Source organism: Acipenser ruthenus, chromosome 31, assembly GCF_902713425.1.
Source record: "Acipenser ruthenus chromosome 31, fAciRut3.2 maternal haplotype, whole genome shotgun sequence".
Taxonomy (NCBI): Eukaryota; Metazoa; Chordata; class Actinopteri; order Acipenseriformes; family Acipenseridae; genus Acipenser; species Acipenser ruthenus.
In genome coordinates, this window is record NC_081219.1 from 7,877,412 (window position 1) to 7,891,408 (window position 13,997).

Genomic DNA, 13,997 nt, shown 5'->3' on the forward strand with positions numbered 1-13,997 from the left:
CTGAAGTTACATCCAGCAACTCATCAGTGAGGACCTTTGTAAGTGGGACAGATGTTCTTACGGCTGAAATTTACTGGGCACTTGATGTGATGGAAAAGCACAACTCATTCAACAGTTGCAAAGGGAAGGGTGAAGTCTTTCGTCTGATGTTTCCAGACAGTAACATTGCCTCCAAATTTACTTGTGGGGATGATAAAGCAGCTTACTTGTCAACATTCGGAATTGCACCACACTTCTCATTTTTGATTTGAGAGTTTGAACAGTCACCTCCAATCAAAGCAGATGGATGGGCACATTTGCTTCTGGAAAGGTTCTTGAATTCACATTTTCTTGGACATGCATATGCTGATGACTTGTACACAAGAGTACGAAGCAGCTGTGACTTTGTTGGAATTAATGGCATTATTCAACTGTCCATGGATGTAAACTGGAAATTGCATGACATACTTTCCAGAAACATTGAGGAAGAGACTGGTAGCAAGCTACTCAATATATAGGGAGTTGTGGACTACATATAATGCACAGTGCTTTTGCAACTGGCAGCAATCATACTAAATGGAACATCGAACACACACTAAGCAGTCTTTTCTGGCTCTTTAAAGATTCTCCAGCAAGACGAGAGGACTTTATGAGAGTTACAGGGTCCAGCATCTTCCCCTTAAGGTACTGTCAACATAGATGGTTGGAAAATGTAAGGGTCCTTGAGAGAGCAATCGAGATCTGGCCACAGGTCCAGACCTACGTTTCCAGTGTCAAAGCAGGGAAAGTCCCACATCCAAAGAACAAATCATTTGCTAGTTGAGGAAAGTTGTGCTGACCCACTGTTCCTTGTTATGGTTAATGTCTTCCTCTCAATAGCCCAAGAGTGCCAGCCTTTTCTAGTTAAATATCAAACTGACAAACCCATGTTGCCTTTCCTAGCAAACAACCTATTCGACATAGTGAGACATCTCATGCAGAGATTCATTACTCATGATGTGATGAAAAGAGTCAAAACCCCTGCAAAGTTGTTCACAGAAGATCTTACAGCGCATGAAAACCACAAAGATGCATCCATGGTTAACACTGGATTTGTTGCAGACAAACTTCTCAAGGAGTTGAAGTTGAAGAAAAAAGTCTCAGAAAAAGATATTCTGACTGTCAAGACTGAAGCTAAGAAGTTTCTTCTCACAACTGTGACCAAGCTACTGGAGAAATGTTCTCTAAGATATACCCTGTTGAGGAATTTGGGTTGGCTTGATCCAAAACAAATCGCTGAGAATCCTGGGCAGTGTGAAAAGCAGTTAAAGACCTGCCTCCAAATCACGTCAAATAATGGACATGTGAGAGAGAGCAAATGTGACCGGATCATCACTCAGTTCAAAGACTTTGCAGCTTTTTACAGAACTAGTGATGATTTCTCCCAGTTCAATGAAACTGACTCCAGGCTGGACTGCTTCTTCTATGAGCAATTCTCAAAAGACCACCGCTACCAGGAACTGTGGGAGGTCACACAGTAGCTACTTCTGCTGTCCCATGGCCAGGCGTCTTGCAGTGGAAGCTGAAGCTACAGATAAGATGTCTGTCCTGTCACAATCAAATGCACTCAGAAAAGCTGCAAAAGAGAAGGAACATGAGCTGGAGAAATATGACCAAAAAATTGAACAGAAGATAAATGTAATGTAAAATGATGAATGTAGACTGGAGACCCAGAGAGAGGGGTAACAGGGATCCCACTCAAATAAGTTACAGTATCAAATGGGTTGATTTAGAACAATTGAGTTTACCACGAGTAATAAAATACCCTACTGTTATGTAACATGTTAATGCAATGTTTGAGAGACAATTTTCCCTGCTGTTGTATTTTTCTGTTATTTATTTTCAAGACTTTGAAAAACTGACAAGTTTTAAAACAATGTGAGAAAGTTTTAAAACCCTTCTTATTTTTGTCTATTATTTATTGTCAACCTTCAAATTAGTCTCAAGATATGTGCAGGGTATAAAGTCATCCAAATGCATATTCTCTGGGGAGGTGGGTGAATTTACAAATGTTATGCTTTGTATGAATTAATAAATATGTTTTCAATTTGGTAAGGGTCCTGTGTAGTTCATGGAGAGATTTCATGAGTGAGTAAAAAGAGTTCCCCAGTCCTGAGCAACTGTAGTGGTCTAATAGAAGAGGTAACGTGTGCAGGAGGAATTCCTATGAGGAAATGGTCTATAGTACCCTGCACCTGCAGACGCAAGAATAGATTGAATGTTCAAAAACATACCATAATTCACTGGCTGTAGTATAAAATTAAGTGCTTATTGTAAAAAGATTGACTTACTGTATTTGCAAGAGGAACATTTCCTTGAAATGACTATCACACACAGCCCAAGCCGCCTAACACAAACCAAAAAATCAGCTGAGCAGTCTGGAAATTGAGGTCTGGAAAAGTCTGGAATTTTTCAATGAAAAATGTGTAGGAACCCTGTATTTGGTGCTACCCCAAATTCTGAGTATTTCTGAATTGATTACATCCCACAGCTAGGCCTCAAAGCATCAGTTGAGACAAACAAATTCATGGTTTTGTTTGGTTCATCTAATGTGTTAATGATTGAATTGCTTTGATAAATTACCTGGCTGTAGTAAAGATGGTGGGTACAGAACAAAAACGATGGACCGAGGAACAAACAAAGTTAAGTCAGGAAGCAGTATCTCAGTATCCCCTGCTCTCTCTATTTCAGTATTACTGCTGTAAGAAGAAGGAGGAGTCGGAGGAGGATGAGGAGGAGCCAGACTTTGCCATGCACTCCCATCTCCCGCCTGTCCACTGCAACCATAATGTAGTGGCAGCCGCCAATGGGCCAGCTATCTTCACCCCTCCCCTGGCCAGGAAACTCACCCGCTCCCAGACTTACTGCCCCAACTGCACGCACTCCGAGTTGCCCTTCTACCTGCAGCACCCTGAGGAACTGCGCAACGGCGGCGACCGCGTCAGCTACAGGACTGTCCAACAGGAGGACCTGGACTTGCCTATGGACCTAGCCAGCTTCCGCAAGCTCAATCTGACCCGTTCTGTCACAATGAAGGAGGTCTTCACTCACAGCAGGAGCATCAGCACCGATGTGTAGCTGGGAAGACCATGGACTCTGGCACAGGGGACTATTTCCACATACAGACACACACCCACACTCACACACACACAGAGACACACCTATGTGCACACACTAACCAGCTTTTGAATTTTGTATGACTATTTTCCAGAGTTCCAACGAGTTCAATTGAAACCTGTAACTGTCCAAGGAAAAGTTGGCTTCTTCTTGTTCTTGCAGGACAAGGATTTTTCTCTGTGTCTCCGAGAGAGAGAGAAATTCCTCCAGGGCTCCCCCAGTCATCCATTTTGAATCTTTCACCTCCTAAACACTTTTCTGGCCTCCTCTTGTCTTTTCCTTTGCTGCTAAAATAGTCTCAGGAGATAAAAGGAGAACAAGGGTTTGCTAATAGAAATCTGATTCTCAGATTGAAATGTTTCAGCTAGTGTGAGCTTCACCTCTGGAGTCCCCTCAATATGTCCACCTAAAACTGTCTTATTTCATAGAACATAGTTCACTAATGAAAGCAGTTATTCATTTGTACAAAACATTCAGTGGAAATGGGATATTGATGCCATTTTGCTTTTTTGTGGATCGATAATTGTGTCAAACATGGTTGGAGGTTAAGGGGTTAAATTCTCATCTAAGTCCTCACCCTTTCTTCTATCGGCACATTCTTGATCTTCCTTGTCACTCCTGCATGTCTTTTCTTTCCCTTGCATATTCCTCAGCATCAAATAGGAGCGAAGAGCCTTCTTCTCTGGGCACTAAACAGTGAATGAAGCCAATGAATATATTTGCTGTTATCACTATTGAGAGAATCTTATAAGGGATGGCTGTGCTACACTCCATCAGGCATTACTATTGTATGGGTTTTTTTAAGACTTGGGGTAGTGCATTTAATGTTTTGTTTCTTTTTATAAGGAAAAAAACGAAAGTGCAGATTTTAATCTTGTGCATTGTTTTATATGGATTATGGAACTAGTGAACTTGTATATCAATTTTTGGCTTCTCTGTGAAAAGGACTGGAGTGGTTCCGATTTGAAGGCAATGTCATCAACATACGAGATGATGTCATTGTGTACAGCCACTGTTTTCTACTTAGTGTTTGAATAGCAGTTGCTATTACACAGCAAAGAGGCTGGTACTGGAGCTGATTCATTATTTTCTGTTTTCTTTCAAATGCAACTGTTGCATTTGCTTTAGCAGACCACACAGTGATATTATAATGCAGGTTCCTTTTAATGTCAGTAAATCATAGGGAGAAAGTATATACATTTGTCTTTTCTTTCTTTTTATTTCTTCGGTTTTCTTGGATGTTTCTTTGTATTGATGTTCGTGTTCTTGGACAGTTCAAAGCCTTTTCTTTTATGTATCTCGCCATTTCATGCTATCAGTAAATGCAGAAATGTTACTGAAAAGGTTGGAATTTAGAAGAGTAAATGAACACAATGTTGATAATAAAATGCAGTGAAAATCAAATGTGGATCAAAGGGTAGATGTTCTTTTACAGAATGTTTCATCCCAGCAGCATGTTGTGTGCATTTCCAGAACCCTGCTGGCTGGTCTTCATAATGTAAGTGATGTTCTCAGCTTTGAAAAACATGGGAATTTGATGGGATGCAATGTGGATTGTAATGCTCCTGGGCTACGTACAATGTGACAGTGTTTACCACAGTGTGGTAAGTGACCAGGAATAATCCCAGGGTTTAAAGGAAGTTGAAGGAACTGAATTTATTTACCCTAGAACAAAAAATAATAAGGGGGGACATGATTGAAAGGAGTTGACAAAGGTAACCCTAACCAATACTTTTAATCACAACACAGAAACCAGGACCAAAAGACACAGTTGGAAATTAAATGGAGACCGACTATGGACAGAGGGTAGGAGGCTATGGAATAGGTTACATAACCATGTTGTTGATGCTGAATCATTGAGATCCTAAGACTTGACAAAAGTTGGAGATCAATCAACTACAAGGAGCCAGACGAGCATTGATGGACCAAATGGCCTCCACGCGTCAATACATTTTCTGATGGTCTTATGTCCTCCTGATCTGCAAGCAGTCGACTAGGGTCCCACAGGGTCTCATAAATGTTGGTCTTAACCAGTTACAAATGTATAGCCCCTAACCATAGCCGAATCCTATATAGGTGTAATTTGAATTATCTAAGATAAGTTTCTCCCCTCACAGGGGGAAAATGCAATATAAAAACAGCACATGCATTATTTCCCTAGGCTATTGAGACATAGGCAGTTTAGAAACTCCAAATTCTCTCCTCATTGTAATGAGAATGTGACATAGCATAGACATACCACGTGCATTCCTCATGCTATAGGAAGTGTGCGGCCAAACCATGCTACACTTTCTTGCGCTAAAAAGATGTGCAAATTGAAGCTATTTTTTGTTGGCATGGAAACCTTTCCGAAAGCCATACCTTATGCTAACAAGACTTCAGTGAAGATCCCGTTTGTGACATAACCTTGAGCAACTTTCAGCTAAAGTAGCCCTGGCAAGCTATTTGACCAAATGTCAAAAAATAAGCATACAGTACGAGGAGTTTAGAGACCTCTTCATTCCGTATTTCTTTTTTATGTGACACTGTTTATATTTACACAGTAAAATCATGGAATTGAGGTCCCTACATTATCATCATAGCTTATTGCCATTTGACTCAGAAAATGATAGTGCTTTATAGTTTAGTTGTTTTATAAGCAAGGTTATAAAAAAAATACTGAAATGCAGCCCTTCGCAATAAATAAATAACAAAGCCCTATGCAAAGCACCAAAATATTTTTTTTCATTGTTATCTTCGTGTTTGGTCATTGGATAGCTAATTGCTTTAAAGGGTACATCAGCACTACATGAAATATACAACATAAACTATCCCACCTTGCTGTTCCGAATTTATTTGGTCATTGTATAATAATCCGTATGCGCCCAAACATCTGCATAATGCCACACTGCTATGTCGAATCACTGTTCTCGAGCATCTCTTCTGAGCCAAAAAACATGACTTCCACATGTACCCTCACATGTGCTCTGAAACGTACTGGTGCGTGCCCAATGAAGCGTTGTATAAGCTATATTAACTCTGTGTGGAAACACTAGTCTGTGTGACAAACATGGTCTGTCTAATTTTCCATAAGGAAGGAACTTGTACCTGCTTTTGTTTTTCACACTGTACATGTTTCCTTCACATGTTGTATTTTGATGTATTATTATGATTAATGTTGCATTCAATTTAAAAAAAAAAAAAAAAAAGTCTGTGCTGTGTAAGTGGTTGCGGGAAAAAGAAAACCCAAGACAGTTGTTCTCTTTTCCAACTAATGAACGGACCTACCCACAATTATAGCAGCACTGTGTTATTTCTATATACGTCCCCAAAGTCTTAGATTATTATTATTTATTTCTTAGCAGATGCCCTTATCCAGGGCGACTTACAATTGTTACAAGATATCACATTATGTTTTACACATTATATTTATATACAGTTACCCATTTATACAGTTGGGTTTTTACTGGAGCAATCTAGGTAAAGCACCTTGCTCAGGGCTACAGCAGCAGTGTCCCCCACCTAGGATTGAACCCACCACCCTCCGGTCAAGAGTCCAGAGGCCAGAGCCCTAACCACTCCTCCACACAGCTGCCCTTAGCTATAGCTCCAGCTGATTCGGAGTGTTTGCAGAATGGATACGTATCACATAAACTAGCTAATGAGATTTGGAAATGATGTATTTACTTGCAGAATGAGATCTTTGAGGATGATCCGATAAATATTGCATTTTTTCATCCTTCGTATTTGGTTTTCATTTGCATTTCCTGACACAACACATGCACAATCATCTACACACCATTGAGTGGGAAAGTCAAATTCACCCACAAATTCCATCTCCCTATCAGTTTTTGAACAATATGATGTTGGAAATATTGTCTGGCATTATTTCGGACATTCCCTGTGTATAGTCACACTGTGTTGCTGAAGAAAACTGGAATTTAAACTGTTAATGACATAACTTCAATATGGCAGTGGAACGGTATGTCTTTCTATCTTAATCATAAATATTTGACAGAAAATGGTGATGCTTTAGTTGGTAAACTTACATGGAACGCATTGATGGAAATGTCCAGGGTGATTTTTGACGCGTCTGTTCTGTCAATTTTCTTTTTTTTTATGATTTCAAGGTGAATAAACCCAGCTTGTTTCGTGCTGATGTCATGTTCATACCTTCTGTAGATACTATTTCTGTCAGCACAGCGTTTGCCCAAACGTTCACAAAGTACCAGCTAACTTGGGAAAATGTGGCTTCGACTTGCATTCTGCTTCGTCATACATGCCAGGGACATTAAACCCAATCAGAAACCAGAACTGCTCCGCATCATATTCCACATGTAAAGTGTAGATACTGAGATTTTTCCCCCCGATTTTTACTGATGTTTCAATTAAAAACTATTTTTTACTGATTTTATCCTCCTTTTAATATAAAATAAACTCCGAAAAATTCCTGGACAATTTTTTTAAATATAAAAACCGAAAACACGGAACACTTATTATATGACACATGTAATCTCTCTGCCATTCATTTACATTGGGATCCTACAATAATACAGTTTGGATAACCACACATCATAAGGGTCTATAGTGACAACGGTCTGCCACAGAGTCAGATGACGACAATTCAAACTTGCATTGAAAGCAACATAAAAGTGACCTTTTTAACAAAAATCTGAATACCAAAACTCTTGTCATATTATAGCTATAGTAATAAGGTGCATACCATGCATACAGTATCCCTTGTGGTGGTGTTTATCCACTCGGAGAATGTTATGTTTGTACAGTTGATGTATTGTTGCTTAAATAATCCCATACACTGTACTGCACTTCTAGAACATTTTATTTAATAGCAACATAAAACAATGGCTGGGTTTACATGCATGTGAAAATCGACTCTACAGTCATGACTGTGTGATGTCACGCGAATACATCGTGAAACAGCAAAAGAACGTCCTTTGGTCAGCACGACACTATGGCAGGGTCCATCGCTTTCTCACGATAAAAATAGCTTTAAAAACCCATGTAAACCGGAGAAGGAATCGTGTGTGGGTCTCACCAGATTTCAGCATTCAAGATCCCGTTTAACTGGACGAATCTCACGCCGTACCAACCCCCCCCCCCCCCCCCCCCCCCCCCCCCCAACACACACACACACAGACAAGAAAGAACGCAAAATACGCTGCAAATGTAAACCTCTCGTATAGCCTTGTATGTTTGTATAAATGCATGTGGTTAAGCACAACTAATTGAACTTTTAGCCTCATATTATTATTATTAGTAGTAGTAGTAGTATTATTATTATTATTATTGTAGTAGTAGTAGTCGTATTTTCAAACTGTAATTCTTTTAAGATGCCCCAGGAACAACAGAGCTCCACGTCATCTTCCACCGCACAGAACTGGAATAAATTGTTAGCACCAATTGGCATGTTGTGTAATAAGTAATAGATATAGTTAACAAACAACATAAATGTACCGTATCGTGTTAAATAAAGACTTAAAGATCATACTGTTTTCTATTGTACCGCAGTGTAACCCCCCGTGTTCCCATTTTCCACATACATTTATAGACTCCTTTAATTAAATAAAACTTCCAGATGTTACGCATATCAATTTTTTAAGTCGTAAAACTTGTACTTAGTAGAGTTTTATTTTATATACTTTTGTGTGCGTGTGTTAGAAAGGTAACGAGACACAAACAAGTAATGCGTGATAATTCGAAATGTGCGCGACAACAAGTTCGTTCTTTTCTCTTCAATGCATGAAGTTCTCCTCACGATATTCAGAGTTGTTCTTTTTCTAATTACTAGGCAGACATGGACATTTACATATCCCCGCCCCTACATTACTATGAATTAAGTAATCTGCATTGGTACGGATGACTTTTTTTCATAAATCAGAACAGCATAGCAACGCTTTTCCTGAAAAGTACGGCAACAACATTGTGCATGTAAACGCCATCAGAGATGATGTAGGTGCTTACTACTATGTGACAGCTCGACTTTTAAATATAGAACACAAAAGAAGGACTCAGTATATGCAGGGCACTGACATCAAAATACCCAGATGGAGCTAGGTCCGGCACACAAGATTTTCTTGCACTTCCAGTATATTGATGATAATGTAGTGTCCACAGTTTCATGATTTTACTGCTGTAGATAAGGCATTTAAAAAAGTTCTGTAGACGTTCTGTAGAACGAGATGACAAAATGACACCATTTTGCATAAGGGTGCCCCAGGGATCCAGCAAAATATCTGTAAAGTTATAGGCTTGCAACTCAATGCATTTGTTTCTGTTTTGTGTCATGCAGACCATTGTATGGGTGCAATCTGCCTCTTACTGCCGACATGCTGCTTGGGGACAAACGGCTAAATTATCAAAGCTATTTACTACATATCGTCATTAACGCAATTTTTGTCTGAAAGGAAAAAACACCATGTACAGTTCTAAAATGAACAGGACACAACTTGAGACTACTATACGCCTATACCTTAAATATCTGAGGGTTTTTTTTTTCAGGTTTGGTATTGAGTGCATTTTGACTTTATTAAAATTGAGTTAATGACGACTTGGAGTTAATAGTTTTGAGACTCTAGCCCAAAGTCTTCCTGGGACTCGAGTTTCTATTGTTGTCCTGCCTGAGCTAACCTGGAGGAGTGATGAGCTCTAAAGCACACCAGAAACAAGAGATCCTTGGTCTTGATAGGACTATTCTCAATTGGAAGTTATGTTGGACAGTAAATACATTTTTTCCCTTAATAATTTCTATAGATTCTCAAAGCTTTTTACTCCAAATCATTGTTGTCACAAGGTAAAACAGCAATTCAAATTCTAAAATACAGAACAATTTCTGGTTTTGTAACTTTGTTGGGTGTATGAGAAAAAAGATGCTAATGTCGATGGGTTGGTGTCTATGGATAATGTGGTTTTTATAGATGCATAAACTTTTTAACATCTTAACACCTTAACAGTAAATAGTCTTGATGGTTTTCCAAAAAAGTATATACATTATTCATATCCACATAAATACATTTATTAAAATACAAACGTATTTATCACAATTTAATATATATATATATATATATATATATATTATATCGATACTTTTCATGTACACATAAAACATAAACACAGAAGGTTAGGATAACATTGAAATTGCAACTACATTTAATAACATACACAACAATTTAAGTCTAGAACAGCATAAAGATGTATAATTTATTTTGCATGGAATGTCTATAAACATCTAATGAAATTTGTGTCTGGGTTAAATGGGAAGAGATGCCCTTGGTGTTCACTCGGATTCAGTTAAGGAAAGTGTGCTTTTGTGATGGTGGCTGTTTTTAATTGGAAGAGACAGTGCTCTAAGAGTGTGTCTTGTAGAGTGCCTATCCCAGCCTGCAACACATTGTCGTTTTGAATGAGGGCCAATCAGCAGTTGTCACCGAAAGCCACTTTGTTTATGAGTGATGGTGTTTCCCACATATGGCTCGCTGTCACCCCCAGTGGAAGGAGAGAGGGGTGCGGAACAATATCCCTGCTGTGGATCACAGGATGGTGCAGTTACAGCCTTTTACTATTTGAGTGTGTTTATTAATAAATATTTGATTTAATCAGCTATATCCTTGGGATGAGAGACTTGAATTCCTAAACGATGCCTGGATGCTAATATGTGTGACCAGTATGACTGTAGACTTGAATTCACAAACCACTCCCCAATGTGTACGTGCTTGACCAGTATGACTAGCTACTGTATAGGTTTAGGTGTACAGGGAATACAACAGTGATGAAAACAATAGTCTTAAACACCAGTGTGCAAAGGAAGATAATTCATCTTTTAAAGTTTTTAAATGAGTTGTTTCGCCTAGCTGTAAATCTGTCAGTATGTATGTCAAAAACATGGCATATATAAAGCTTCTATCCATATGTTAAACTTCAGTACAGTACATACACTGTGCATATGGTGTAGGGCGTGGTTATTTACTTTTTTATGAAACTCATACAGTCACTAATTAAACTGGTCCCATTTGTTTCCTTCAAAAGGTTTTTCAAGCTGGCAAAAATCAGTCCTACTAACATACTTGGTGAGAGGCTAATAAGCGTCTCTAATTAATGGACTCTAAAAGCATGTGCTAAACCTTGGACTGGAAAAAAAAATGGTAGGCAAAATGGAGGACTGTTGAGGAAAGGATTTAGAAATGGGAATTATACAAATACATGACACGTATTTTTACCCTTGGGCAGTGTCTCGTTGCAGATTGGACAGTACACTGCGGATGGAATCAGAAAAATATATATATATAATAATATGAAATGTAAACTGGGCCAGAATCTAACCTCCACCTCCCAAATATTCCTAACCCTGCTCTTCTATAATTGGATTTTCGGAGCAATAATTCTAACCTGGGGGGATACACCAACTCATTTCCAGTTAAAGGCCATTAAAAGACCTTTTCCAGCTGCCATTTACAACTTTAAAAAATACCCCAGAATGGCAACTGGGGAACTTTGAAACACTTCATATTTGTGACAAAATAATCTTTCTTTGCATACAAGTCTATATCTATGCATTTTCAACTAAAACCTTCATTTTAAGACCACTTTCCCTAACCCTAAACTTGTACCATCCAGTCCTCTCTGACAGGTCATCTCACCTACAATAATACATAAACATTGCTCCCATTTACTAGAATTATACAGGCATCATTTACATAAAAACAAGGTAAGTAACAAACATGCATATAGGGGGGGCACAAATGTTCATTTCCCTGGGGGAACAAATGTTCGTTTCCCTGGGGGAACAAATGTTCGTTTCCCTGGGGGAACAAATATTTGGTGGAACCAATATTCATTTACACCAGCTTAATTTTAGGCATTACTCATAAAACTGTTTTAAGGAATGTTTTCTTGAGGACTGTTTTTTTAAAGCCCATTTTGATCAATTAAATCAACTGTTTGAGAGCGTTTATTAGTTTATTCAAATTTGACAGCAACCTTATGGAATGTTTTTAACTTTATTGTTTTTTTAAGCACTTCAAAACACTGCCCTTAAACATTCCTTAAAGTGTTGTGAAAAAGGCCAGTTTCATGCTAACAATTGAAATAATCTGTTCGCAACTCATTGTTTAATTTTAAAATACTTTGTGGTCTTCTCGTTTTTCTGACTGATAATGTTATGACACGTTTGTATGTGCTTGCTTGCTTGCTCGCTGGCCATGTCGCAATAAAAAATGCACAAAGAACCACTCATCTCTTACCAAAGGGTACTATTTATTTTCTGATTAGTTGGTACATTTCTACTGCTTAAATTAATTGTACCTAAGAAAATATGTATAGTATATATTGAGTACTGAATGTACAGTATGCGATTGGTCAAATATCCCCTAAATTCTTTGGCAAAAATGCTTGCAAGTCATGAACTCAATATGGCAATGGTTTTGTCAAGTATTCTGTCTTTATGTATCCCTGAAAACATGCGTCTGTATCTCAAATGGAGTCTGAGATATGTCCTGTTTAAAAAAATGGTGGATTTACAAAAACAAATAAGCTCCCCTTACAGGGATGCTTAATAAACCATGCATAGTACTAACCAGACTATATTGTATGCGAGTACTACTTGAATTACTTATATATTAGTAAATGTGCTGTACTATTTATCCACTTCTACTCAATACTTATAAGTATTAAATGTAGTAGTTATTGATCGTGACTACTGGCTTTAGTTACATTAGTATTAGTGCTGAGTGGCACCTTTTAGTTAGGGACAACATGATCAGAGTTCGGTGTAGACGGCAACCCCATATAAACACACTGTTCCCTAGCCCTCCAGGTCAGCACCATAGTCCCTCACCACTGATCTGGAGTCTGGAGGAACAAGAGCACCTGGTCAGGCTGGTCTTGCAGCTGGTGAGGGTGTGTGTAAAGTGATTTCCACATTCCAGACCTCACGACTCGTTCAGTGTTGACACCCTTTGGAGGGGATGCTGGATGAACACGTCAAGAGCTAAAACTGTTTACCGGTACTGTGCAGCAGCGTTGTGAACACACCCAATGAGAGGTCCATTTCAGGTGGATAGACGAAGGCTCCTTCATCCCTGCCTTCACCTCAACCCCACCCCCACCCCCAGGCTGCGTTAAGACAGCGTAGCTCGACAAGACCGGCAACAGGCCTTACTGTAGTACCAGTGCCCACACAGATTCACCTTCAGAGCCAAGGAGCAGTTTGTGCTGGGCTGGTCCTGGCAGTTCTCATCTGAGAAACAGGATAGAAATCAGATTAATATCTGGATTTCAAGATCATAAAAACATATTATAACAGAGCTGTGCATTTTGTCCAAATATTGTTTCTTTTTAATCACTATTGTGTTGGTCATCCTGGATTGTGTTTGCAGTTATGACAACATTATCTTTTTTTGCAGACATCTTAAGAACATAAGAAAATGTACGAACAAGAGGAGTCCCATTAATGTTCATCTGATTCCTAGTAGCTGACAGACCTCAAAACTTTGTCAATTTGGATCTTAAGTGATTCAGCATCAACGTGACTAGATGACCACTTCCGTACCTTCACCACTGTGTGAAGGTGTCTCCTACCCGCTTCACACAGAGAGTGGCGAGGGTATGGAATGGGTTCCCTGATTAAGAAACCATGTTCCTGTTCCAGTCTCACTTTTGAAAGTTTTGTTTTAACCTATCATACAGTATCTACAAGTTGAGTATTCCCTACATTACCAATCATGAGCACTATCGTATATCACAGTTAAAGGGATATCATGTTCTCATTTTACCAGTTTATTATCCTGTTGTCATTTCTGCTTCTTTCTGAAAAGACTGATGCATTTCTGAAGTGAGGTGGTTTTAGAATGACCACTAACATTTTCCAT

At 38.8% G+C, this 13,997-nt stretch overlaps 2 protein-coding genes across 5 annotated transcripts in view; one reads left to right on the forward strand and one right to left on the reverse strand.

The window, feature by feature from the left end:
* The window catches only part of LOC131696529 (protein FAM163B-like), a 52,059-nt gene extending 44,294 nt beyond the window's left edge, over positions 1-7,765 (forward strand). For all 4 annotated transcript variants that reach the window (XM_059005352.1, XM_059005350.1, XM_059005351.1 and 1 more), the window contains one exon: positions 2,710-7,765. In XM_059005352.1, coding sequence (XP_058861335.1) covers positions 2,710-3,096 — 387 coding nt within the window. In that variant the 3' untranslated portion in view covers positions 3,097-7,765. The remainder of the gene's footprint in view (positions 1-2,709) is intronic.
* A 4,565-nt stretch (positions 7,766-12,330) lies between these two features.
* The window catches only part of LOC131702898 (ADAMTS-like protein 2), a 76,310-nt gene continuing 74,643 nt past the window's right edge, over positions 12,331-13,997 (reverse strand). The window contains exon 19 of the mRNA XM_059005353.1: positions 12,331-13,366. Within this exon, the coding sequence (XP_058861336.1) occupies positions 13,248-13,366 (119 nt within the window). The 3' untranslated portion in view covers positions 12,331-13,247. The remainder of the gene's footprint in view (positions 13,367-13,997) is intronic.